This window comes from Dipodomys merriami, unplaced genomic scaffold, assembly GCF_024711535.1.
Source record: "Dipodomys merriami isolate MVZ:Mamm:240054 unplaced genomic scaffold, mDipMer1.0.p SCAF_128, whole genome shotgun sequence".
NCBI lineage: Eukaryota > Metazoa > Chordata > Mammalia > Rodentia > Heteromyidae > Dipodomys > Dipodomys merriami.
The window spans coordinates 2,904,629-2,931,725 of record NW_027202582.1 but is presented as its reverse complement, the minus strand read 5'-3'; the positions used below and the strand labels follow the sequence as shown (position 1 = coordinate 2,931,725).

Sequence of the window (27,097 nt, the reverse complement as noted above, 5' to 3'; positions counted from 1 at the left end):
GGCTTAGTGGTAGAGTGCTTGCCTAGCATGCATGAAGCCCTGGGTTCAATTCCTCAGTACCTCATATACAGAAAAAGTTGGAAATGGCTCTGTGGCTCAAGTGGTAGAGTGCTAGCCTTGAGCAAAATGCAGCTCAGGGACAGTGCCCAAGCCCTGAGCGGAAGCCCCAGGAATGGTTTTAAAAAAAATAAAAAAGAAAAGAGGGCTGGGAAGGTGGTTCAGTGGTAGAGAGAGCGCTTGCCTTGCATGCTTGAGGCCCTGGGTTCGATTCCTCAGCACCACATAAGCAGAAAAAAAAAAGCCGGAAGTGGCGCTGTGGCTCAAGTGGTAGAGCACTAGCCTTGAGCTGAAGAGTTGAGGGACAGCACCCAGGCCCCAGCGTTCAGGCCCCAAGACCAGAGCCTCCCCCCAAAAAAAAGAAAAGAAAAAAATAAATCTACGTTCCTGCATACATATACTCATCATCATACTAAGAGATAACAAAGAATCACTGTGAACTAGAACTTCTCTACATACAGCCAGATAGACACGTTCTGCTTCCAGAGACCCAGTGTTCTGAAATGGTGAACAATCCTTCATGAGGGATCTGAACTGGTACAAGGAAAATTCTTCCTCTGATACACAAGTTATAACATTCCTGGAAAATATAGCCTGTGTTAAAATTGTGCCCATAATATTATGTGTTTACAGTTCAGGTTCTCGGTGCAGATAATTATAAACATGGCTTGATATAAATAACCAGCGGCACATGAGAAGCTTGTGAAGGACATGGCACATTTCTCTGATGTGTAGGACTCTCAAACATACAAGGAGGTCTAATGTCCTTAGCCTCAAGGTGAGATAAAAAAAATACCCAAGGGGCTGGGAAGGTGGCTCAGTGGTAGAGCGCATGCCTTGCAGGCCAAAGGCCCTGGGTTCGATTCCTCAGCACCACATAGCAGAAAAGAAAAAAGCCGGAAGTGGCGCTGTGGCTCAAGTGGTAGAACGCTAGCCTTGAGCTGAAGAGCTGAGGGACAACGCCCAGGCCCAGAATTCAGGCCCCATGACTGGACCCAAAAAAAAAACAAAAAAACCAAGCTGAGTGCCAGAGGCTACTCATAGGCTGAGATCTGAGGACTGAAGTTCAAAGCCAGTCCAAACAGAGATGTCTATGAGACTCTCATCACCAATTAACCACCAAAAAAAGATGAAAAAGGTAGAAGTGGAATGGTGGTTCAAATAATAGACTATTAGACTTAAGCAAAAAAAAATCTAAGGTATAGTGTTTAGCCCCTGAGTTGAAGCTCCAGTACCCGTGTATGGGTGTGGGTGTGGGTGTGTGTGTGTGGGGGGGGGGTGTGTACCACCAAACAAAACAATGGACCAGAGAGGTAGAATAACTTGAAGTGGTAGAAACAGGATCTCAATCCAGGTAAGTCACTGTGACTCCAGAATCCTTCCTCACTGCTATGAATGTCCCATTTAAAAACCTGAGGTAAGTCACAAAGTAAACTTTCTGTAAGTTATCAATCATTCTCAAAAAGCAGAAAGTGCCTGGGCACTGGTAGCTCACGCCTGTAATCCTAACTATTCAGGAGGCTGAGATCTAAACACTGTGTCTAGTTTGGACCCAGGATGGGCAAAAAAAAACACTGAGACCCTTATATCCAAATAACCAGCAAAATGTTGGGAGTAGAGGTGTGGATTATGTGGTAGAGTACCACTGCTGAGCAAAAGAGCCGAGTGAGAGAATGGGGCCTTCCATTGCCCCAGTACTAGAACATACACAGAAAGAAGGCAGGAGGTGCATGCAGGCAATCTGGAATCAATTCAGACCATCACTCACGTAATTCAGGTGAATATTCCCAGAAGATTACCCTTTTTGGTTCAAGAAAAGTCAGTTCTCTGTGGCCAGGATCTGGGAACAATGGACAATCATCTAGATGTTTTCATACCTGACAGCACTTGCCCCTTTGTAAAGGGTGCAGACCTTCTCAAAACCTGGTAACAAGCCAGGTGTGGTTGTGTTTGCCTGTAATGCATAGGCCAGTTTGAGGAGAAGTAGAATATTAGTACTAGAACCGGATTCTAACTCTGTTCCCAGCATTCATTATTTCAACAATAGTGGCTCTGCATCTCATTGGTGAGTATGAAATGTTGGCCATTGTTAGTGCTGATGTTATTTTTGTGTGCCAGGCACTGTTCTAGAGAGTACCAGAAGCAGGGGGATGCTGAAGTAGCCCCTAAGATCCCTTCTCCTGGTTTTCACTTTCTGTGTAATCCCTGTCCCATGAGGTGGGTGGGGCAGTGGCATGCTTCTGACCAATGGAATATAGCAGAGGTGACCTCTGTGAGTACCCATGATCATGTTATAGGATTGTAATAGCCTCTTTTTCCATTACTGACTTTCTCCTCCCCCCCCCCCCATCGTGGGGCTTGAACTCTGGGCCTTGGCACTGTTCCTGACCTCTTCAGCTCAAGCCAAGTGCTCTACCACTTGAGCCACAGCGCCACTTCCAGTTTTCTGGTGGTTAATTGGAGATAAGAGTCTCACAGACTTTCCTGCCCAGGTTTGGCTTGGAACCACGATCCTCAGATCTCAGCCTCTTGAGACCTAGGACTACAGGCATGAGACACTGGAGCCCTGCCTTTCTTTACTGGCTTGAAGGAAAAAATTGGCCATGTTGGGCCATGACATTGGAAATGTATGGAAGGCATCTAACAGTGGTCTTTTCAGAAGATAAAATGTATATGCATGTAGATAAGTAGCATGGTTATAGCTAGGGGTCCTAGGTGAAAGATAGAGGGATTTTCTGATATGCTTCTGCCAGGATGGTGATGACCATATTTACAACATTTATCCTCCTACAAAGTAAGCTGCCATGCATTGAACAGCAGTTGGGGAACCTTACATCTGGTCCAGAGTATGCTGAGGAAATCATTTGTTTATCCAAATATTTATTAAGTAGACCTTCAGAACATCTAGCATTGTGCTAGGGGCTAAGAGCAGCAAGCAAGAGAAAGCAAACAACAGGTAGATGGGAAATCGCCAGCCAGTGTGAGAGGAAGTTTGGAAGCTTAGGAATCTAGGACAGAGGTATTGGCACTGAGCCACACCAGTGGCAGGGAAGGTAGGTCAGGAACACCTTCCTGAAGAAGTAATTCAAACCTGAGAACCACAAGATGTCTGGGATCTAGCAATCCCACTTCTGGTTGTTTACCCAAAAGATGTGACATCAGGATCTGAAAGCGATGTGCCCAGACTCATCGTGATTTCTAATAGTCGAGTTAGGAAAGCAACCTCAGAGTTGTCCATTGGATGAAAGAGGAGTTCCAGCAATGAACACAAAAAGCCAAGTAAGAGAGCGAGGGCTAACTGGGGGTGTTGCTCAGTGGAAGAACTCTAACTTCTGCACATGAGGCCCTGGGTTCTATCCCTAGGTCCATGAAAATATATGAAAAAAAACACAGGAGAAGAATGATGGAAAGAGGTGACATTGATCAAGATATATTGTATTCAGAAACTGATTTGTTGAACAATAACTCTTTTGTAAAACTACTTAAAGATCATAAAAAGGCTGGAAGGTGGCTTAGTGGTAGAGGGCTTGCCTAGCATGCATGAAGCTCTGGGTTCAATTCCTCAGTACCACATGAATATTGCAGGAAGTGGCACTGTGGCTCAAGTGGTAGAGTTCTAGCCTTGAGCAGAAGCAGCTCAGAGACAGTGTCCAGGCCCTGAGTTCAAGCTCCAGGACTGGCAAAAAAAAAAGATCATAAAGAAATATAATTAAAAAACCTACCATAACAGGACCTGTCCAGGATGTGGGCAGGAATGGAAGAGGGAAAGTGACAATGAGGGTAAAGAAGGTACAATAGTCAACATATACAATTGTAATTTGCCAACATAGGATTTTTTTTTTGTGAGGCTTCTCTCTCTATATGTATTTTTTGAGATGTGGGGGTCTCTCTATGTTGTCTCCAATGCCTAGGTTCAAATAATCCTTCTGCCTCAACCTCTAGAATATCTAAGACTACAGGATGCTTGGCATTTTTTAGTTTTGTCATTATTATTGTTATTATTATTGGTTATTAGAATCCACATACATTTGTGGTATAAAGATATTTCATTGTGATATTTCCATACATGCACACGGTATTCTTTGAACAAATTCATCCCCTCCAACATATTCCCATTACTCCCTTCCTCCTTTTTTCAAATAGTTTTTGGTGGATTTTAATACACACACACACACACACACACACACACACACACACACACATTTAATTAAGTGCAGATATTGTGGGTTTAAATTCTGAGCCTGGTTGCTATCCGTAAGCTTTTTTGCTCAAAGCTGGTGCTCTACGATTTGAGCACAGCTCCACTTCTGGCTTTTTGGTGGTCAGTTGGGGATAAGAGTCTCACAGACGTTCCTGACTGGGCTGCCCTCAAAACCATGATTTTCACATCTCAGATCCCTGATAGACAGGATTACAGGCATCAGCCCCAGGGTGCCCAGCACTTGCACTTATTTCTGTTTATCAGAAATAGCATTTGTCTCTCTAAACCTCTGCTGTTATAAAAAGTTAGGTTTGGACTAGGTGATCTTCAACATCTGTTCTCCCCACTTTCTAAGCCCAGACCAAAATTCCCTTAAGCCAACTCTTCCCTGTTTGCCCTCTCCCAGCTGGGAATAACTATGAGAATGTCCTTTCATGTCTCCACTAGACCATGAGTTGTGAAAACACAGCAGTATGCCTAGGGCAACTGCGCATGCCTCCTGTGAAAACTGCTGACACTAAAATGAAGTCAGACCCAGGCAAAATGTAAAGCCAGAAAAGCATCGGGGAGGAGGGGTATGTAGAAGGAAGAGCTTGTGCTTTGCCTGTGCATTAAAGCAGTCTGAAGGATTTTCTGAAATAAACCCTTCTGAAATCCCATGCTTTACGTGCTTCACATATCTGCAGATATCTGTAACAAAATTTATCTTTTACATTTAACTGGAATAGACAAAAGACTCATAACAACAGCACATCTACCAGTGAGCTGAAGCCTCCAGTCTCTTAAGACCAATAGATTTAGACCAACGCATTTAAATATCCGAGCAGCTCATGTCAGCTTCTCCATATTAAAAATTAAAACCTCCCTTTCCCTTTCCTCTTGAGTTCTCCTGTTACCTTCTGTACTGTAGCAGATATTGCCCCTTATAATCCTTTTTTATTCCTCAGTGGATTTTTTTTAACTATTGGGGATTTTTCCCCCTACTTCTTTTCAGGAGGAGTACCCCGATAGCTCTGGATAGAATATTAAAGTTGAATGCCAGAAGGAAATGTTTACATGATTGTGTTTCATCACACAACCGGAATCTGGATCATCCCTGGCCATTTCACAGATGGAAAGAGGGCTTTTTTGTTTGTTTGTTTTGTTGCTTTTGTTTTTGGTACTGGGACTTGGACTCAGGGCCTGGGCACAATGTCCCTTAGCTTTTTCCACTCAAGGCTGGTGTTCTGCCACTGAGTCACAGCTCACTTCTGGCTTTTTGCTGGTTAATTGCAGATGTAAGTCTGCCTAGGCTGACTGTGAACCACGATGCTCATATTCTCAGCCTCCTGAGTAGCTAATCAATCAGGCGGGGGGGGGGGGCAGCTTTAAGATGAATTCTATCAGAGTGTTTTTTTGTCATTTACCTCTGCAGCCTTTTAATTCTTCACTTGTAAATTGAGACAGCACCTACTTCACAGGATTGAAGGGAGACCGGAAACGACTTTCACCATATAAATACGAGTTTATTCTCCGGGCAGCCACCGCGCCCTCCCCCCCCCCCCCGCCCCATCCCCACGCGCCCCAAACCCACGCACCCCATCCCCACGCGCCCCACGTGCTGCGCGTAAATAAGCGGGCGCGCATGCGCCGGGCCCCGGCTCCCATTGGCCGCCCGCTGCCTGGGGGCAGCCGCAGGGACGCTGGCCCCTCTGGCCGTGGGCTCCGCTCCCCGTCGGTTGATCAGCGCGCCCGTGGGTCGGTGCGTGCGGCCCTCCGGCTTTGCCCTCGCCATGGCCCCCTGGATGCGGCTGCTGTGGCTGCTGGCGCTGCTCCCGGGTGCGGCCCCCCGCCCGGCCGGGCCCGCGGTGGCCGACGCGCAGGCCTGGGGACCGCCGGCCCCCGAGCTGCTGGAGCCCGCCCGCTTCGCGCTGGAGATGTACAACCGTGGCCGGACTCCGGAGACGCGGGCCGTGCTGGGGGCCGTCCGCGGGCGCGTCCGCCGGGTGAGGGCGGGCGGGGGGGGGGGGGGCCGGGGCGTCGGGCCTGGTCTCAGGGATGGAGGAGGCTTGGCCTGGACTTGGGGTAGGGTCCTGGACGGTGGAGAGAGCAACCTCTGAACACCGGGGCGGGGCAGGGTTCCACAGACGGGCTGTGCATCCAAAGGAGGAGGGGAGGCGGAGAAGGGGGTGGCTGGGCCCGGCTCACGTGCGCCTCCATCCAGGCGGGCGACGGCTCGCTGTACTCCCTGGAGGCCACCCTGGAGGAGGCACCTTGCAACAACCCCACTGTGTGCCAGCTCCCCGAGACCAGGAGCACCCTAGTAAGTGATGGGAGTACCTGTGTTTCCCCACCTCCAGCCAATCGGGGGTCCCAGGCGGCACCTGCTCCACCCTGAGTCACACTGCAGGCCCCTAGGACCAGACCCAAGATGCCGTGAAAAGATCGGGGTGGTGGTGCTGGCTGCGAACTCCTCTCCACGGTGATTGCCTTGGGGATGGGTGGTTCCCAGCCCTCAGACTGGCTTCTCCTCCCACCAGCTCTGCAGTTTCGAAGTCCTGAAAGAGGAAGGAAAACAAATGCTGCTGAGTCGAGAATGTAGTCCAGTGGATACCAAGGTTACAGGTGCTGGGATAGCCCAAGGAGGCTGGGATAGCCCAGATCAGATTTCACTCAGAGTTCAGCCTTGATGTCTTCTCTGTTCCACTCTTATCCAGACTACAGAAATGGGACTCTCGGCACATTCCTTTCAATGATGAAAGCAGCTCATCCATCCCAGGTGAGGAGCCCCTACCTGGAAGCCATCTGCTGCTTGTTTCCCTTCTCCTTTTACCTGGTGGAGTAGAACAGAACTCCTTGTAAAGAACCCTTCTGCCTTTCCAGGCCCTTTCTTCGAAGATTTCTACACTCTTCAGGGACTTCGTTGTCACCTATAACAAGACTTACGAGACAAGGCAAGGTGAGCATCCAGACTTGTCTGTACAAGTCCCAATCAGGTAAGAACCCGTTCTCAATCTGGAGCCTTGGTGTTGGGGGAAGGAAAGGACATGAGAGGTGGTACATCTCAGAGGTCTTATCCAGCCTTCCAGGACCGGCAGCTATCCAAGGACTTGTTTTCTCCTATCTGGTCTTCCTTGTCAGAAGCTATGGGCAGGGCTGGGAAGTTGGCTCAGTGGTAGAGCACTTGCCTTGCATGCATGAGGCCCTGGGTTCAATTCCTCAGCACCACGTAATCAGAAAAATAAAAAGCCGGAAGTGGCGCTGTGGCTCAAGTGGTAGAGTGCTAGCCTTGAGCTGAAGAGCTGAGGGACAGCGCCCAGGCCCAGAGTTCAGGCCCCATGACTGGACCCCCCCCCCCAAAAAAAAAGCAGCTATGGGCAGAGGAGAGTAAGGCAGAAATCAGATAGTTTTCATGATCTCTATTGAGTGATGCCCTTTTTGTTTTCTTGTGGTGCTAGGGATTGAACTCAGGGCCTTGTGTATGCTAGTCAAGTGCTCTATTACTGAGCTACATTCTCTAGGCCCCAGATGATGCCCTTTAGACCCCATTTTACATCTTGGGAGTTATCATTATTGGTTTTGGCTGCTACTTCATCACTTGTACATCTGTTCTCCTTCCCTAGTCCTACTTCTGCCCCAGGGTTCTGTCCTTAAAAAAAGAGCCAAGCCAGGCGCTGGTGGCTCTCAGGAGGCTGAGATTTGAGGATCACAGTTCAAAGCCAGCTTGGGCAGGAAAGTCCGTGAGACATTTTATCCTCAATTAACCACCAGAAAACTGGAAGTGGTGCTGTGGCTCAAGTGGTAGAGCGCTCACCTTGAGCTGAAGAGCTCAGGGGCAGCTCCCAAGCCCAAAGATCAAGCTCCATATCTGACCCCCCCCAAAAAAAAAAAACATTCAGAATACATTTACTCCCAGGGAAGCCCTTGCCATTAGTGTTTATCACCCCTCCCCTCCTCTAATCTGCCTGGAGTCCCAGCACCTCTTCTGCTCCTTGGTCCTCAGAACTCGAGCTGCGCATGTCCATCTTTTCCCAAAACATGATACAAGCACAGAAGATCCAGGCCCTGGACCGTGGCACGGCTGAGTATGGGATCACCAAGTTTAGTGACCTCACAGGTAGGGGTGGTTACCAGAGCTTGGGAGAGACAGGATCTTCTCCCAAGCCCCTCATGAGAGCTAAACATACATGTTCCTCTGTGCTCTGCCCACCTTTGCCCACAGAAGAGGAGTTCCATACCATCTATCTGAATCCACTCCTGCATGAGATGTCTGGCAAGAAGATGAACCCAGCCAAGCCGGTGGATGAATCTGCACCACCTGAATTTGACTGGAGGAGCAAGGGGGCTGTCACTGAAGTCAAGAACCAGGTCGAAGCCCTAGAAGGGAGAGTGGGACATGGGCTGTGCATGGGGCTGCCAGGAAGGGGTCCAGCCCTGACCTCGCCTGTCTTTTGCAGGGCATGTGCGGCTCCTGCTGGGCCTTCTCTGTCACAGGCAATGTGGAGGGCCAGTGGTTCCTGAAGCAGGACACCCTGCTGTCCCTCTCAGAGCAGGGTGAGCATTCTGCTCCATCCTTCCGTCCCCAGCCTAGCAGCCCCTCTGGAGGGCTCCTTGGGACCAGCCTTCTGTCTCTTAGAGCTCGTGGACTGTGACAAGATGGACAAGGCCTGCCTAGGAGGCTTGCCCTCCAATGCCTACACAGCCATAAAGGATTTGGGTATGTATCACTGGAGTCAGGAGGAATAGCAGGTGCCACCCCTCCTTGTACAAGGGGGAGAGACATGAGCTGGGGGTGGGAGGAGTTGTCACACAGAACTGGGATCCAGTCTTAAAGCTGATCCTTACTGGCTAAAGACCTTAGACAAATAAGATCTGTCAGCCTCTGTTGGCTCATAAGTCACATGAACTTGAATTATGAAATGGGGCATCCCATGACCACATTATATGATTGCCTTGAATTTCCAGAGAGAAAATAGACGTAAAGTCCTGGTACATAAAAGGGACTTAGTGGGGGGAAGGGGGGTTGTGGAGATCTGTGTTCTTACTGCTTTGAGGTCTGTGGGTTTTTTGTTTTTTTGTTTTTGTTTGTGCCAGTCCTGGGGCTTGAAATTGGCCTGGATGTTGTCCCTAATTTTTTTTTTTTGGTCGGCTGTGGGGCCTCAACTCTGGGCCTGACACTGTCCCTCAGCTCTTCAGCTCAAGGCTAGTTTTCTGCCACTTGAGCTTTTTCTGTTTATGTGGTGCTGAGGAATCAAACCCAGGGTCTCATGCATTCAGGGCAAGCACTCTACCACTGAGCCACCTTCCCAGCCCCCTAAACTTCTTTTGCTCAAGACTAGTGCTCTAGTTCTTAAATGGCCTTTTTTTTGGTAGTTTAGTGAAGGTAAGTGTTTCAAGAACTTTCCTGCTTGGGCTGATTTCTAACCTGGATCCTCGGATCTCAGCCCCCTGGGTAGCTAGGATTGCAGGCATGAGTCAGTGGTGCCAGGCAGGTCTGTGTTTTTGTAATACTGCCAAACCAGGCAGCCATACACTTAATCCTTAATTAAGGTGTGTTGGCAGCTCAGTTTGGTGGTGGGCTGTAGTGGCAGGATAAAGGGCCCAAGGGACAAATGTGGATGGACAGAGACTGGTCTGGAGGTGTGGTAGGAGTCTGAGCTACATTAGGAGTGGATTGCTGAAGCAGGACAAGCAGGCCAAGGTCAAGAGGCCTAGACAGGCTGTCATGAGGCAGAACTGAGAGTGTAGTCCCATGTCTGCTGATTACTATTGCCCCACTTCCTCCAATCCTAGCAGTGTCATCCCTTGGACTGAGGAGATGGCTCAAGGTGGAGGGTCTATAGTCTGCGGGGTGGGGGATGGGTGATGAGGGACACAAGGCCTGTGTGCAAAAGGCTCAGCACACATCTAGCTAGGAGAAGGGGACTAGTGATCAGCAGGGATCCACTTCTTCTTCTTCTTTTTTGGTTGGTCATGAGGCTTGAACTCTGGGCCTGGGCACTGTCCCTGCCTGAGCTCTTCAGCTTAAGGTGAGTGCTCTACCAGTTGAGCCACAGCACCACTTCCGGTTTTCTGGTGGTTAATTGGAGATGATCATCTCAAGGACTTTCCTGCCCAGCTGGCTTTGAACCACAATCCTCAGATCTCAGACTCCTGAATAGCTAGGATTATAGGTGTGAGCTACCGGTGCCCAGTGGGTCCACTCTTTGTTACTGCCACTATCCCCCAGGAGGGCTGGAGACCGAGGATGACTATAAGTATCAAGGTCACCGGCAGGTCTGCAACTTCACTGCACAGAAGGCCAAGGTCTACATCAATGACTCTGTGGAGCTCAGCCAGGATGAACAGAGTAAGTGGCAGGGGGGAAGGGGCGGGCCGAGGGGTCTGGGCCCATGTGCCCCTGACACATCCTCCCCTGTCAGAGCTGGCAGCCTGGCTGGCTAAGAAGGGCCCGATCTCCGTCGCCATCAATGCTTTTGGCATGCAGGTGAGACCCTGACCCCAACACTCCTGCTCCAGCTCCTGCCCACCCCTTCCCTGCTTCTCCTCAGAGCTGGCTACTCCTTATTCTCCTCCTTCCCTCCCCCCACCCAGTTCTACCGCCACGGGATCGCCCACCCACTCCGGCCCCTCTGCAGCCCTTGGTTCATTGATCATGCTGTGCTGATTGTGGGCTATGGCAACCGTGAGTTCCACTGTTCATCCCCCATGGACTGCAGGCAGGAGCTGGATAGCAGAGTGTCCCTCAGGCCCTCTGAGAGGAAACTCTGGGAAATGACTAGAAACCTTGTTGTTAGCCTAGCATCCCCTCTGTGGATGGGAAAGCTAGTGTTGGGGGAAGCTGAACAGTAATGCTGTTCCCTAGAGGTGTACTGGGCCCCTATGAGGGTGGCAGGTAGGCCTCCCTGTTTTCTGGTCTTTTCCTAGTTTGTGCCACCCAGTAGGGCCCACCGCAGGTATTGGAAGGGAGCAAAGTACTTGAGGCTCTGCCTAGAGAACTGGAGGTTCCTGACCCTTTGTGCTTCACACTGCTCTCCAGGCTCTGAGATTCCCTTCTGGGCCATCAAGAACAGCTGGGGGGCTGACTGGGGTGAGAAGGTGAGTCTTGGCCTGCTTGGCCCCTGGCCCTTCAGCCTTGATCCTGCCTGAGCCCTCTAACTGGCCCCTTCTCCTCTCAGGGTTACTACTACTTGCATCGTGGGTCCGGGGCCTGTGGTGTGAACACCATGGCTAGCTCAGCAGTGGTGATCTGAGGAAGCTATTGGTGCAGGACCTGCTGAGTAGAGAGCCCTTTTCCTGGCCCCTATGTCCAGGCCCCTCCCCAGGAGGCACAGCTGGCTGAGAAACAGGCACTGGGTACTTCAAGAGGGTGAGCAGACTGCACTGGGCCCCATATTTCCTCCACCCTACTCCTACCCTGCCATTCTTCGGCTGAACCATTGGTGAATTGTGGTTGCTCAGGGGATCCTGGGGTCATTGGGTGCTTTTTGTGGCAGCCAGAGTCGGGTCAGGAACCCTGGGCATAGGATAAGGAGCAAGAATGGAAAGTATTCCAGACTTCAACCCAGTTCCATCCTCAGCAGGCTCTGGCTTCCTGCCTTGGCTTTCCTCTGTCTGATGCAATGTTATTTTCTGGTCCCCCTGGATTTGGGGACAGAGTCCTACATCTAGGGAACTTGTAATCACCCTTTACTAACAGCAATAAAGAGATGTCCTGGTTCCCAGTGTGGTGTAAATGTTGGGGAGCAAGGAGGGGCAGGCCCATTAGGGTAGCTGGTCCTTCGCAGGAGCCCTGGGGGACTAGTTTCTGTTTCAGGAACCAAAAAAAGGAGATGGGAGAGGCCCACAGATGGATCTTTATTCAGAAACACATGGCTGGCCAATCTCTGAGGCCCTTGCTCCAGGGGCTGAATGGAATCAGCCTCAATGAACACTCGCTCTCCTTTTGGGTCAAAATCAGAGGTCACTCTCCCCATAGAGAGCACTGGAGAAGGCCACGTAGTCCAGGGCTCCAGCAGGAGCCCCAGAGCCCTTGTAGGGTGCCATCCTGCGGATGCAGTACTCAGCCTGCTCAGCTGGCAGCTCCCGCCGCAGCTCTTCAGGGGTGATGTAGTTCTGAAAAAGAGGAGGCATTGAGGGCTGACATCTTAAGTCCTGCCTCCACCCACCAAGCCACTCCTCTGCCCAAGTCTCACCTTGTCTCCTGCCAGGATCTTGAAGGAAGCTACAACTTGCTCGGCTGTGTCCGTCTCTGCTGTCTCTCGGGTCATAAAGTCAATAAAGGCCTGGAAGGTCACGACCCCTGTGGCGTTGGGGTCCACCATGGTCATGATGCGAGCAAACTCCACTTCTCCCTGCAAAGATAGAGGGCAGACACTGTGCCAATGATTGCCAAAGCCAGGAGGCGCTCAGCATTCCCTCCTGTGAATAGTCCCGGCCTTGCCCTGCCTATTACTTGCAAGGTGCTTCCTCACAAGAACTTAGTTAACCTAAGCTTTCGGGAATCTTTCTTGCTAGGCTGAAAGCTGCCTCCTGCCTGTGGCAATACTCCTGACGCTCATTGATCCTGATGTCTACACCCCTCCATAGTGCTGCTTCCGTGCTGTTTCCTAGAGATAAAATGGTGCACACAGATGTAGAACCAAGTCACTTTACCTCTCTGAGTCTGCTGGTCCTCTTGGGTATAGAGAGTAGAGATGAAGGATGTGGGATGTGTAGGGGGAGGTAATCAGTGTGAAAGGGGGGAGGGTGCTGGGGCCACTCGGGGTGGGGGCCACTCACCAGGTCGTAGCCCATGGAGATCAGGCAAGCTCGGAAGTCATCAGGTTCCATCATCCCATTCCGCTTCTATAAGGGACGAATGGATGGATGTCAGGCTTGGTCCCCAGTCCCACCAGCCTCCAAGTCTTTTACCTCACAGGGCTGGGCCCTCACTCACCCTGTCAAAGTGGTTGAAAGATGCCCGGAACTCATTGAGCTGCTCCTGGCTCAGGCCCTTGGCATCTCGGGTCAGTACCTGGTTCTCCACCTCGTTGATGGTGCGGGCGATGGAGGTGAGCAGCTGCTCCCAGCCCACTCGGATGTGCTAGAGAGCAGAAGATGGGCTGGTCAGTGGGAGGCCAGTGCCTGACTCATTCTAGTTCTGCTCCCAACTAGCCAGGACCCTGGGCAAGTCCTCACCTTCACTGGTCTTCTGTCCTCATCTGGGTATTCTAGTAGGTGACCAACTATAGCCTTAAAGTTTGATGATTTATCATATAAGGGGTGAGTGCGTGCGGGTATGCGCACACACTGGAAGGGGCTTGAATTCAGGGATTTGTGTTCTTAGCATGGCTCTTTTGCTCAAGGCTGGATCTCTGTCATTTGAGCCACACCTCCACTTCTGGCTTTTTTGCTGGTTAATTGGAAAGAAGAGTCTTGGATTTGTCTTTCCAGACTGACTTTGGACTGTGATCCTCCAGATATCAGCTTCCTGAGCAGCCAGGATTACAGGCATGAGCTGTGTCTCTTTTATTGACCAGTCATCCATGGCCAATCCTAGCCTAGCTTCAGGCTGCTTTGTGATACTTTCCTTCATTGGGGCTCTATCCCCATGGATAACATTGGGAAGCCTTGCCAAGCTAGACTTGGGGACTCTCCTGGACAGATAGGCTCTGTGATCCACCCCCCTCTCCTTCCCCAGCCCATGCTGCCTTCGCTCCAGAGGATGGGACCCCCACCTCCATGCTGTAGACTGTGTGCTTGTTGTCAAAGACCAGGCTCTCCTGCAGCAGCTGGTGGTCACCCTCCAGCCGGTCGATGTTGCTTTTGTAGTTGATGATGTTCTGTTCCTGCTGCCTCAGCCCTGCCATCTGCTCCTCCAGAGAGCCAGCCAGCCCGGCTGCCAGTCGCCCCACCTCCTACAGAGGTTACCAGATCAGATCAAGGCCTACCAAATCACTCTGATACAGCTCTGGGTGCACTCTCTCAGGAGTCCTTACCTCCACCTTCGCCTGGATCCAGGGACCTACAGCATTGGCCTGGGCAGCAAACTGTCTCCTGAGCCTCTCGTTCACCTGCTGCCGTGCCAGCTCCTCTTGTAGGGTCTGATCACGGCTGGGTACAAGCTTTCGGACCTGGGAAGGAGAGTGGTATGCTAGAGCCAGGAGATGGCTCTGAACAGGTTCAGTTCTTGTGGCTTTAAGCTGAAATAGGGCTATATGGACAAGCTGTGGGGCAAATCAATCAACCTTTGCAGGCCCCAGGTTTCATATCTGTAATTGAGCCCAGCTACATCATTTATAACTAATACACGTGGAGTGTGGAAGATGTCCACGTGGTATCTCATTCTGCACTTGAGTCCTGATAGGAGAATGCAGCTGTGATAGCCATTACTTAGATGAGGCGACAGCAGGCAAGATGGTGCCTCAGTGCCACCTGGAGGCTGAAAACCCAAGATCTAGAGGTAGACTTTATTTCCACTCTCATAGGACATCACAGGGCTCAGCGCAGGTGAAGTGTGTCCGAGTGAGTGGAAGCTGCCAGTGACACTGACCGTATCCCATTTGTTGTTGATGTCCTGTGAGGTGAGGGTGATGTAGGGGTTGGTGGACTTTAGTGCCAGCCCATATGTTTGACAGATCTTCTGGATCTCGGTCTGGATGCCCAGGATGGCACCTCGTTCTCGGTCAGCCTCAGGTAACGTTGCCTTGAACTGCTCATGGGCTGTCAGTAGGCTCTGGGAGTGAAGGCAGAAAGGAGAGACAGGTCACTCAGCAGTCCTGGCAGCACTAGTCCAAGAACCCAGGCTTCCTGCCCATTCCCCAGGATGCCAAAGGAGTAGCTGACATGTAGGGCCAGCTTCTCTGCAATCCCCAGAATGCCTGCACACACCTGAGTCTCCTCTACTGAGTGCACCAGCCACACGTCCTGCAGGTCCTCCACCGCCCCGTCCAGCCAGTTGTTGAAGGGTGCAGCTCGTCTGGCAAACTCAAGCTGCAGCTGGTCGATGGTTTCCAGGAGCTTCTCCATGCGCTAGAGGGGGAGGGGGATAGCGGGTCAGCTTCCCTCCTCCCCCCAGCCTGGGGCCTCCCCCCCCCCAGCTCCTTGCCCCGCCCCTACCTCCAGCGCATCCCGCCTCTTCTGGGTCAGCGTGCCCAAGTTGTCCCACTGGTCACAGATGGCCTGGCAGCGGCTGTTCACCGAGGCCGCATCATGGTAATCCAGCTCACTGAGGGAGAGGGAGGGTGAGTGTAGGGCCAGTCCTTAGCCTAGATTCCCCCTGCCTGCCTGCCTTCCTAGGGCTGGAACCCGCGCCCCGGGGGATGGCGAAGGCAGCCAGGATAGGGGAGGAATAGGAATGGGGCGCATTCCTGCGGGAAGGTGGGGGCCCGCGATCCTCAAACTCCAATCGAGTGGCAGACCCTGGGGATTGGGGAGTGGGGTTATGTGAGAAGGGGCGGCGCAATAGTTAATTACAGGTACCACGGGCACCGCTGCGTTAAAGAAACCAAGAAAACCCAGAGAGCACAGTGGAGAGCCCATCAAAGCTCAACCCGAGGGGGCGTGGTCAGACGGATGACGCAATGACAGTCGCCCTGCCACACCCACTTGAGCTCCTGGGGCCCCGCCCACTTGAGCTCCTGGGGCCCCGCCTACTTGAGCTCCTGGGCCAGCGCGGCGATGTGCTCCACGCGGTCCTGGTGCGCAGCCAGGTCACTCTCAAAGGCCTCGTGGCGCCGCAGCAAGGCCCGCACCTCCTGTAGCGAAGCCGAATCGTAGTCGCGCTGGTTCAGCATCTCTTCCTTCCCTGATCCGAGAGAGGGTCTGCTCTGATCACCTGGCGGCGGCCTGAGCCGGAGCAGGGGCTTCGGGCAGGGCTGCGAGGGTAGGCCGTGGCACCGGCCCACCCTACACCTGGGATTTGCTCTGCATGTCAGCGGGATAAAGAGCAACTCCTCATCTTCAGCATGGCCTGCAAATACCGCCAGCATCCCCTGACCCCAACACAGTCCTGCTTGGTCATTACTACAATTTGAAGTTCTTTGGTAGCCACTTCTCAATGTCTCTGTGAGCACCAAAAGCCCTCTGACTTGGTTTCCTTTGTTCACTACTGTTTACCAGCACCTGGCAAAGTGCCTGGCTTGGTAATATTCATTGGGTGAATGAATGATAAATCTAAGAGTACTTGCTTGGAAGTGATAATTACCATATATTTACAAATAAAGCCCAACCAATAGCAGTAGGGACCCTTGTCTGAGGAAGTTTAGGGGTGCAAAGGCTACGCAGGGTCACAGTCACTAGCTGTAAATAAAAAAAAAAATCTTGTTTTGAGGCATGTTCTTATTTTGTAGCCCAGGTTAACTTCAACTTCCTAAGTGCTGGGATTTCAGGCACAGGCTACCATGCCTGGCCCACATTTAAGGAACTGTAATGCCAAATTACTGTTATTTGTTATGTTCATGCTCCATTATTAATACTTGCTCATTGAATTTAGGCAAGATTCATTCTTTTTTGTTGTTGTTGGGTTTTGAAGTCAGGGCCTGGGCGCTGTCCCTGAGCTTTTGCACTCTAGGTTAGCACTCTACCACTTGAGCCACACCACCACTTCTGGTTTATCTGGTGCTTACTGGAGATAGTCTCATGGATTTGCTGCCTGGGCTGGCATTGAACTGTGATCCTCAGATCTTAGCCTCCTGAATAGCTAGGATTACAGGTCTGAACAACCATCACCTTACTGATTCATTCTCTCTCTCTTTTTTTTTTTGGATTTAAAGCTCTGACTGAATACAGATTGAATGATGTTTAGCAGAGTGATATTTTGGGGGTTTTTCATTAATATACTCTGAGTATGATATAAAGAATATTAGGATTAAGAACAGATTCACCTTTGGACACTTACTACATTTGCAAATACAATACTAAATGACAAGTTAATGGATAAAGAAATTGTAGCTCATAGAGAGAAGAATACAGCATGTGATAAAGGGTGTGTGTGTGTGAAACTGATCAGAATAGAGTGTTAATATGACCAGAGATATAACAGCAGAAATGCTCCCCTTCCCCAGGATAATTGATGTAAACCAATAAAAAAGAAAAACCCTGTAGCTCAAAGACAGACTGATTTGTATACTTCAGCCAGTCAGGGTGGGACTAGAAATCTGTTCTCCACCTTCTCTGCAGAACACCTACTTTTGTCTTGTGCATCATTTACCCAGGATTCTTCCCCAGGGGAGTCCAACTTCATGGGAGCACTTACCCCGGGTCCAGGTTTCATGCAAGGAGGCCTTCTGCTGGAATTTCTCTGCCAGATGCTGGAGCCGCTGCAGACGCCGAATCTCTGACAGCAGCCAGTCCTCGTAGCCCTTTTCCACCTGCTCCAGCCCTCGCCATGCATTGGCGATGTCCTGTGGGGATAGGTAGAAGTGCCTTCCATCACGATGTACCCATTTTACGGATGGGGACACAGAGCTCAAGGTCACCAGGGCCTGTGGACAGAGTGGGGTCACCTCCCCTCCATGCCCATCCTGGCTCACCGAAACCAGCTTGCCCTCAGATGGCATGAAGGCGGGCCGGTGGCTCAGCCGAAGTTTGGTCTGCAGTGTGTTGAAATTGATCTCCAGCTGGCACTTCTCCTGAACTCGGGGTGGCTTGTGCAGGCGCCGGTAGTCCCGGAAGTCCTCCAGTTTGCGTTGCATGGCAGTCATGCTGGGCTCGCCCACCCGGTTCTCCAGCCATGGGACAGTGCGGCGGATCCATTCCAGCAGCTGCCAGGGCCCAGCAGGGGCACAGCAGAGAGCTCTAAGCCAAGCTGCCCACCTCATCCACCCTTTTCCACCCACACCTAGACCGTGGCCAGAGGGAAGGGCCTCAAGTACATGGGGGTGACTTTCATAGCCATGAGGTAGTCTGTTCTCACTGATCAAGAATAGGATGGTTGGCTGGGAAGGTGGTTTAGTGGTAGAGTGCTTGCCTAGCATGCATGAAGCCCTGAGTTCCATTCCTCAGTACCACATATACAGAAAAAGCTGGAAGTGGCACTGTGGCTCAAGTGGTAGAGTGCTAGCCTTGAGCAAAAGCAGCTCAGAGACAGTTTCCAGGCCCTGAGTTCAACCCCCAGGACTGGCAAAAAAAAAGAATAGGATGGTTAATTTTTTTTGTCCTTTTTTCTTTTTGTGATGCTGGGGTTCAAATCTAGGGTTTCACATATGCCTAAGCAAGCATCTGTCACTGAATTCCAGTTCCAGTTTATCTAATTCCTGTCTCTAGGGGCCTGCATAGACCAAAGGGCCATATGGTTGCCTAAATACAAGGGAGTGGATCAACCAGTGAGCAGATGAATGAATGATGATGGAATCAATGAATGACTAGAAGCCTAGAAAAGCTGAAGGGGGCAGATGATCGTGGAGGAGCAGGAGAAGATAGGGGGGAGTCCAGGGCCTCTAAGAACAGGGATGCTCTGTGGGTCCATGCAGGGGGAAAGGGAGATTGGCCCTAGCCTTACCTCACTGGCTAGTTTCTCATACTCCTCCATCAGCTTCTCATTTTCCTGGTTCACAGCCAACACCTTGCAGATCCTGTTGGCAGCTGTCTCGGCCTGTGGTTGCGATGGGTTGGAGGGGTGGCATGAAGGCCAGTTGCCTCAGACACCTTGACCCAGACCCCTGGAAAGCTCTTAAAAAGGCAGCTCACACCTGTCGTTTTAACTCAGAGGCTGAGATTGGGACAATTGTAGTTCAAGGCCAACTTGGGCCAAAAGTTCACAAGGCTCCATCTCAACCAAAAAGCTGGGCATGATGAATTATTTGGTGGGTTGGATCTAGGCCAGCTTGGGCATAAATGTAAGACCCCGTTTGAAAAATTAATAAAAGCAAAGGGGCCTAGGGTGTGGCTCAAGCAGTAGAACACCTGCCTGAATGTAAACCCTAGTACCACCAAACAACAACTAATCCAAAAAACAAAGCCAGGCACTGCGGCTCAATTCTCTTGGGTCTGTAATCCTAGCTACCTGGAAGAGAGCAGGGGATTGTGATTCAAGGTCGGCTCAGATAAAAAGAAGTTCATGGAACTCCAATTAATGAGTTAGTTTGGTAGCTCACACCTGTCATCCCAGCTACGTGGAAAGCACAATGGCTGAGTCCGCTGGGCTCATTCCCAGCGTGGGAAGCATAAGTAGGAGAATCACAGGCAAAATCAAGACCCTTTAATAAGCAATGCAAAGAGGAGCTGGAGGCTTGGCTGAAGTAGTAGAGCATCTGCCTAGCAAGTACAGGGCCCTGAGTTCAACATCCAGTACAGGAAAAAAAAAATCCTTAGCTCATGCAAAAAGGGGTCAAATAGGGCTACTCCTCTAAGTTGGGGAAGGGTCTTATTGAGGTGTTCAAAAGAGAAAGTAACAGTGGAACTCCCCACCTAAATGTCCCATCTAGCATCTACAAATGTGGGTCCCTGGGCGCTGCCCAAGCAGCAGTGCTCACAGGAGGGCAGTAGCGAGGCCCTACTTACCTGCTCAGCCCCAGCAAATGCATGGTAGAAGCAGGAAACATAGGTCATGATGGCTTTCTCATCTGGCTTTGGGGTGTTCACAATGTCTGGGAGGGGATTACAAGATGAATGTTGACCGAAACCAGGGTGGAGGATGGGATCAATGCCCCTCCAACACTCTCAGGATAGTAGGGGTGGAGGCATCTTGTCTCCCAGCTACCCCAAACCCAGCATCTGCCTATTCCCCAAAGCCCTAGGTCCCAGGAGAGGCCAGTCATACTTCCTATTAACCCTAATCATCCTGTAACTTTCTCTGTCTGTCTGTCTGTCTGTCTGTCTGTCTGTCTGTCTGTCTATCTGTCTGTCTGTCTGTCTGTCTATGAATAACTCAGGGACCAGAACTAGTTCTCCTCCTCCATACCCACACCACAAAAGCACTCTGCAGCAGAAATGCAGGAAATGTTTGCTGCTTCATTGACTAGATGCTTTGCTTGGGCACAGGGACCAGAGGCAGCACAGGCCCCAACCTGGTTCAGGAGTGTGTGATGGACTAGTTTGGGGGACTAACAACAAGTAATCCAGGAGACTGGCTATGAGGCAGAAGGTGGTGCTATTCTATACTGGTGTTATTCTATTGTGGATCAGAAGAGGGACAGTTGGGGTCGCAGAGTATCATGGGAGAGGAGGCAGGGCAATGGTGTGGTGGTCAGACCATTCCACCAGTAGAGAGTGCTAGCTTCGCCCAGGCAAGGCTCACTCTCACCTTCTGCATCCAACATCTTCGGGATGTCCAGGTATTTCTCCGCCACCTCAAAGGCAGTGTTTAAGTTGCCAATGGGGTCATCCTAGAGGGGTATAAGAAAGAACAGGTCAGCTGAGGTCAGAGGTCAAGGGGTTAGGGCTGGGGCAGGAAGTAAAGGCCCACCTTGCGTAGCTTGGCGTAGTCGATGAGGTCAGGTCGGTGTCGGTGGATGAGGGCACAGAGGGCCAGACCATCCTTCCAGCTGGACAGAGAAGAGGGCGATCAGGCCTGGGGTCAGGCTCCCTTTGCACCCCAATAAGGTTTATTGAGTTCTCCTTTTTTTGTTGTTTTGTTGTTTGTTTTACATTCTCTCTCTCTCTCTCTCTCTCTCTCTCTCTCTCTCTCTCTCTCTCGTGTTGGTCGTGGGGCTTGAACTTGTGGCCTAGGCGCTGTTCCTGAGCTCTCCAGCTCAAGGCAAGTGCTCTACCATGTGAACTACAGTGCCACTTCTGGTTTTCTGGTAGTTAATTGAAGACAAGAATCTTATGGAAGTTCCTGCCTGGGCTGGCTTTGAACCGTGATCCTCAGATCTCAGCCTCCTGAGTAGCTAGGATGACAGGTGTGAGCCACCGGCAGCCCAGCTACATTCTCTTAGTTTTGGATGCTCTTCACAAACTTGTGATCCTGAATGCCCCTTGGACTTGGGAGGAGGGCCAGCTCTGTACCCTCACTGGACTCCCCACCACCACCCAGCACCGACCTGGTGTGAAAGTTCTGCACGTTAACATTGCGGTATGGCGCTGTCTTCCGCTGGCACCACAGGAGCAAGCCTTCTTTGGCAGAGGTTTCTGGGTGGTGAAGTCGGGGTACATTAGTTGGGAAAGTACCTGAGTCCGTCCCTCTCCTCCCCATTTCCTCCTCACGACTCACCCTCCACAGAGATATCCTGGATGGCGAAGCGGAGGATGATGGTCCAGATCATGCCCAGGGTCATCTTCAAGTTCCCATCAACAATCTCTGCAGGGTGAGGGTGAGAGACAGACTATGGCTGGCGCTGAAGGCCTCAGCTCCCGCTTCTCCTACTCAGCCCTCTGCTTCTTGTTCCCTAGGCCAGGGCTGGCACCTAGTAGGTATGCAACCCTTGAGGCTCAATAACCATCCATTATAATTCAAAATTTTTATTGTTATTGATGTATAGAGACCAGACAGTTATGTAAGTCAGGTAATGAGTACATTTCTTTTTGGACAATGTCACACCTTCCCTCGCTCTCTCCCAGTTTTTCCATCCCACCTCCACCCACAAGTTGTAGAGTTCATTTTCTTTTTCTTTTTTTTTTCTTTGCCAGTCCTGGGACTTAAACTCAGGGCCTGGGCACTGTCCCTAAGCTTCTTTTGCTCAAGGATAGCACTCTACCACTTGAGCCACATTCCCAACCCCTATAGTTCATTTTCAATATAAGATCCAGCGAGAGCTAGGTGCCAGTGGCTCATGCCTGTAATCCTAGCTAATCAGGAGGCTGAGATTTAAGGATCACATTTCAAAGCCAGTAAGGGCAGAAAAGTCTGTGAGGCTCTTATTTCCAATTAACCAGCAAACAGCCGGAAGTAGAGCTATGGCTCAAGTGGCAGAGTGCTAGCCTTGAGCAAAAAAACTCAGGGATAGCACCCAGGTTCTGAGTTGACATCCCAGGACCGACACAAACACACACAAAAAGGGTCAGTCAATAAATACTAAGGACTGGCTCTTTACAGTCTTTCCTGCAAGGCAGGAGTGATTAACCCCATTGTAGAGATGAGAAAACTGAGGCTCATACAGGAGACAAAGAAGAGAGTCCCTTACTCACCTTCCTGCCCCAGTGCCTTCCTTCCCCCTCCTCACCTTCAGCGCCAATGGACACCAATTTAACCCCTTTGCTGGCAATGAAGTCCAAGGCCTTGTTGACATTGGCGATTTTGTGGAAGCGCATTTTGCCTTTGTCTGGTCTGGGTAGCCGCTCTCCTGAGCATATGAAGAGAGGGGTCAAGTGTCAAAGGTCATAAGGCAGCTGAAGACATTGTCCCCCATCTCTGCCCTTCCCCCACCCCAAGTTGCTTCCAGCCCTCCGTGGCCACCATTTCCCTGGCTCCCAGGGTTTCCCTTGGGCACATTATGTACACCCCCACCTGAAATGACCTCCAGCAGCAGCATGAGCTTGAGGCCATTGCGGAAGTCCTCCTCGATGTTCTCGATCTGCGTGCCCGCTTTGCGCAGGTGTGAGTTGCACCAGGCAGTGAAGGTCTAGGAGCAGAGGACAGTGCTCAGACCCTAGGACTGGAGGTGGGAATGTGGGGCATCATCCTGGCTCCTCAATCAAGGTGGATCTCAGAACCCAAGACCCTGGCTGCAAGTCTCCTGGCTGAGCTACTGACTGGCCGTGCATCCTGAGCCAGGCTCTTGCCATCTCTGAGCTTTAGCTCTCCTGAGAGAAGAGAAATGGAATGTAGGATCCATATAAGCTGTAGCCTTGTGTGGTCTTAAGCAACAGAAGGGAAATTAGAAAACCAATATAGTCCCTGAGGTGCCAGGGCCAGCCCAGAGATATGGTTTCTCTAAACTCTGTGGAATTCTAGAATGAAAGGACATCTGGCCTAAGGTTGAGGATCAGCTGCCAAGAAGACTGTGTGTGGTACAGGCTGTGGAGGGTCCGCCAGCACTGACCAGCACAGACTTGATCAGGCCCAACTTGATCACGTTCCCAGAGCTGATAGCGGCCTTTTCCTCAGCCTCAGCCTCCATCCTAGATGGGAAAGGTGTTATGTGGCTGTGACTTTAGGGCATGGGGGTGTCTTGAGACTGTGCCCAATGCTGCCAACTTACTGAGCCCTCAGACCCTGAATGCTGCAACTAGCTGTAGAGCCCTTGGTGCGACACCAAGCCCAGTCCAGCGATTCCTGCCTGTGGTCTGGGCCAAGCTCTTGCCCTGTCTGGAAATTGGTCCTTCTGCATTGTACAGTTAAAGGGTCAGACATCAGAGCCAGACGCTGGAGGCTCATATCCGTGATCCTAGCTACTTGGGAGGATCACAGATCAAAGCCAACCCAGGCAAGAAAGTCTGAGACTTCTTTTTTTGTTGGTTGTGGAGGCTGAACTCTGGGCCTGGACACTGTCCCTCAGCTCTTCAGCTCCAGGCTAGCGCCCTGCCACTTGAACTACAGTGCCACTTCCGTTTTTTTTTCTGCTTATGCGGTGCTGAGGAATCGAACCCAGGGCCTCATGCATGCGAGGCAAACACTCTACCACTGAGCTACCTTCCCAGCCCCTGAGAGACTCTTATCTCCACTTAAACCAGCAAAATGCCAGAAATGGAGCCGTGACTCAAGTGTTAGAGCACCAGCCTCAAACTGGGATCCTCCCAGCTTCTTCTCCAAATGGGACTCTTAATGGGGGTGTGGTTCTTGCCTTAAAGAAGCTTGCAGTCAGTCAGAGTCACACTAGTCAGACAAGTGCTGGGAGAGCATATGGAGGAATTAGAGAAGGGACTGTCGGAATCAGATAGGAAAAGTTCACATTTGATCAGCGCTGTGATGGAAGAGCGAGTTATGCATACTGGAAAGGACAGGGTAAGGGCATTTTAGGCATGGGCAGCCATGTAGGCAAATGTGCAGAGAGAAACAGTTACTCTGTCTGTGAGGCCAGTGCTCTGGGCACTGCTGGAATGAAGCTGGGGGAGTTGGGGAGATAGAGGCGAACCGGAGGGATGGCAGGGGCCAGGTCACGCCCAGTCTTAGGTGTTAAGTCTGGGCAGTTTGACCTTGACTGTGGGAGGCACAGGGAGTCAACAAAGCTTCAGGCAGAGGGAGGGGGACAGAACTGTTTCAGAAAGCTCATTCTGGTTGTGCAAGGAGACAATGGCTTGGGAGAGGTGAGGAGGTGGAGGAGAAGGCAGCAGGGGGGAGGGTAGGGGATGAAATAAAGCCACAAACTCCACTTTGTCTCTCGCTAAGCCCAGGCCCCTGAAACAGCACCTGCCCACAAGTTCAGACCTCCCAAAAGACATACTGAGGGAGCAAGTGTTTCTGGGCATGGTTGACTGACGAGAACTCAGCCCAAGATAAGAGAAAACAGAGTGTTCCTAGACTGGGAGTCTCGAATGAGGGAGTCATTGGGTGGTGAGGGCATATAGGAGTGTATTTATGACAACTTTGTAATAAGCAACTGGATAAGAAAGAAAATGACCCACATGTCTAAGCCCAGGGGGGGTTGCAGATGGATTTTTAGAGCATCTACCCCGTGCAGCTGTTGGATGAGGTGGGTGGCTGTTTATATCAAGGATGCTCTCGATATTTTAAGTGACAAAGACAAAAGAGAGACTGGCATGTGGCAGGGGCATGTGGGTCTGGATTTGGGAGAGCGGTGAGTGGCTAGGGGTGGGGACAAGAGTTATGGCAGAGCAAGTGGCAGCTGGAGCCAGAGGCAAGGATGACATCACCGGATGATTGCCGAACCCAGGGACCACAGCCATGTTTAGAGACAGGTGCACTGAATGGAGTGGGTAGGGAGAGAAGTGATCACCCAGGGGCAGCCCAGCAGAGCCGCTCAGTCTCCCAGCCTCAGGTGGAGGGGGCAGGAGGGGGCGGGGTTCATCTCCTGTCATCTAACCCATCGGAAGTGCTCCGATTCTAAAGTCTGAGATTTTCCAATGTGGCAGATCCCAAAGAGCATCAGCATCTTGCCTTTTCCTGGTGGCTGGCAAACATTTGTCAGGTCCAGTGTCCTCACAGTGCCCTCTCTCCCCTGGTCTGTCACTCCTTAATTTTTTTCCCACTAAAATTAGGATCATTTTCTCTTTAGGGAACCCAAGTGTCCTGCTCTCCCCACTGGGGAAAATCTGGGGTGAAAATAGTTCAGGGAGGGAGGGGCCCCAGTGCCCTACAAGGCTTGGGCCTGGGCAACAGTTGCCCACATGCCCTGGTTGAGCTTTCTCAACGAGCTGCCTCAGCATTAAGTGCCCATCTGTCCAGAGAATCAGGTTACTACGTAAGGGGACCCGGGGCTCCCCCCCTCCCTGACCTGTGGCCTTTTCAGCAGACTCAGGGTTCCTTCCCCCCCCCCCAGGCAGGGAGGGATATCTTGAGAGTGAGTGGAACTGGGCAAGATTTTAACTTAGGGGGGGGTGGGGAGAGTTCCTGTTATCTGATGGTACATTATTTTGGGACCTATTTCTGCCCTTCCTGGGCCTCAGTTTCCTCAATTGCCAAATGAGACAGAAAGATTGTGAATTCCACCCTGGAACTGGGTAGTCTAGAAGCCCCGGCCCTCCCTCCAAATTCCAAGTTCGCTAGTTGTGAACCTGTCAAACTCCTTTCCAGAGTGGGTCTGAAAATGCTTAACGAGAGTAGGGTGGGCTTGGGGACACAGGTTATTCTTCCTGAATCCCCCTGCCACTCCCCCCCTCCTATTCCCCCTCCCCCCCCCCCCCCCCCGCTCTCGTACCCCACTCAGATCTCCTGGGCTTTGTCCAATGCACCGGCTGGGCCCTGGGCCCAGGGAAGCAACAGGAATTTGGGGAAACCGAGAATTTTCCTTGATACCTTCAATGTCTCGTCCAGCCCTAAAGGACGGCAGCAGGCCGGGCGGTCTTGAGCTGGGAAGTGGCAGCTGGGGAAGTCAGACTGACCCGGCTCCCGCTCCCCCAGGACAAACCGCCGACCCTCCCCGGCCTCAGTTTTTCCACGAGGAAATGGGCGAGCACTCACTTTCCGCTGCTGCTTCTCCCAGGCCGGGTCCAGCAGCAGGTCTCGGTCCCAGTCTTCCTCCTGCTCCATGTACTCGCCGCCCCCGGTGCCCGCGAAGGGCCCCTCCCCGGCCCCCAGGCCCTCGGGCTGCATGACCATCATCATCTTGCTCGGGCTGCGGACTCGGCTCGGCTGGGCGCGCTCCCCAGCACCCGGGCCCCGTTAAGTAGGGCCGGGCCCAGCCCCGGGATCGGATTCGCTCTAAATATGGGGGAGGTGGGTGGGGCCACATGGAGGCGCGGGCGCCCGCCCGGGTAGGGACCAGATAAGAGGGTGCCCAGAAGCCCAGGACCGCAGAACTCGGGGGGCGCTGGGATAGACCGAGGCCCGGGTTCGGCGGCTCGCCGAGGGGGCTGTGTGACTTTGGGAAGGCCACGAGCCCTCTCTGTCTCCTCTATAGAATGTCCCTAAGGACACTAACATGGGCGACGGGCCGCCCTCCGGTCCGGCCCGGCTCGCGCCCCGCGGGGTGGGAAGCAGAGCCCTGTGCCCATTTCACAGTCAGAACCGCCGAGGCGCCGAGCTGCTCTGAAGGTTTTCTGGAGTGATGGAGACACCTGAGCGCAGTGAGGGACTCCAAGCCAGCTGGATAGGCCTAGGCGGGGGTATTAATATCGGGGCGAACGGGGGAGGGCGTGTGTGTGGCGGGGAGAATGTGCTGAGCCGGGAACCCCGACGCCACCGAGGCTGCAACCCAATCTCCGCCGCGCGGCACCAGGCCCGCGGCGCCGGCGGGCGGGGCTTTCCGTGGGAGGGCGGGGCTTTCCGTGGGAGGGCGGGGCCTCCCGGGGCCGGGAGGGCGAAGACTGAGCGGTGTCACCCGGACGGTAGCACCAACCGGATTTCATGCCTCTGCTGGCTCGCGCGGCCGACCAATCAGC

General features: G+C 51.9%; 2 protein-coding genes across 2 annotated transcripts; one reads left to right on the top strand and one right to left on the bottom strand.

Annotated features, from left to right (window-relative positions):
• The first annotated feature begins 5,954 nt into the window (after positions 1-5,954).
• LOC138824347 (cathepsin F-like) lies at positions 5,955-11,956 on the top strand. Its single transcript, XM_070018173.1, has 14 exons — positions 5,955-6,243; positions 6,462-6,560; positions 6,778-6,862; positions 6,955-7,016; positions 7,121-7,196; positions 8,241-8,354; positions 8,460-8,605; positions 8,695-8,791; positions 8,874-8,954; positions 10,467-10,586; positions 10,660-10,724; positions 10,832-10,922; positions 11,277-11,335; positions 11,416-11,956. Exons 1-14 carry the CDS (start codon positions 6,031-6,033, stop codon positions 11,488-11,490), a joined length of 1,383 nt encoding a protein of 460 aa, XP_069874274.1. The 5' UTR covers positions 5,955-6,030; the 3' UTR covers positions 11,491-11,956.
• Positions 11,957-12,086: 130 nt separating this feature from the next.
• Positions 12,087-26,340, bottom strand: LOC138824346 (alpha-actinin-3-like). The gene is made up of 21 exons (XM_070018172.1): positions 26,178-26,340; positions 22,605-22,719; positions 22,321-22,440; positions 21,372-21,458; positions 21,202-21,289; positions 20,625-20,703; positions 20,463-20,544; positions 19,721-19,806; positions 18,720-18,812; positions 17,752-17,982; positions 17,475-17,622; positions 15,875-16,025; positions 15,338-15,446; positions 15,110-15,250; positions 14,772-14,954; positions 14,218-14,352; positions 13,957-14,136; positions 13,176-13,322; positions 13,019-13,084; positions 12,433-12,591; positions 12,087-12,352 (listed from the first exon to the last, which is right to left on the bottom strand). Exons 1-21 carry the CDS (start codon positions 26,319-26,321, stop codon positions 12,194-12,196), a joined length of 2,703 nt encoding a protein of 900 aa, XP_069874273.1. The 5' UTR covers positions 26,322-26,340; the 3' UTR covers positions 12,087-12,193.
• Between the last annotated feature and the right edge of the window lie 757 nt (positions 26,341-27,097).

Bases quoted from the DNA above. Each gene is read 5' to 3' on its own strand.
- LOC138824347 (XM_070018173.1), top strand. From the start codon at position 6,031: ATGGCCCCCTGGATGCGGCTGCTGTGGCTGCTGGCGCTGCTCCCGGGT. The intron at 6,863-6,954 runs GTGCTGGGATAG...ACTCTTATCCAG, and splicing joins AGTGGATACCAAGGTTACAG to ACTACAGAAATGGGACTCTC. The intron at 7,197-8,240 runs GTGAGCATCCAG...CTTGGTCCTCAG, and splicing joins GACTTACGAGACAAGGCAAG to AACTCGAGCTGCGCATGTCC.
- LOC138824346 (XM_070018172.1), bottom strand. From the start codon at position 26,321: ATGATGATGGTCATGCAGCCCGAGGGCCTGGGGGCCGGGGAGGGGCCC. The intron at 20,704-21,201 runs GTCGGTGCTGGG...TTCTCTGTCCAG, and splicing joins GTGCAGAACTTTCACACCAG to CTGGAAGGATGGTCTGGCCC. The intron at 17,983-18,719 runs GTAAGGCTAGGG...GGGCCCTGGCAG, and splicing joins ATGAGAAACTAGCCAGTGAG to CTGCTGGAATGGATCCGCCG.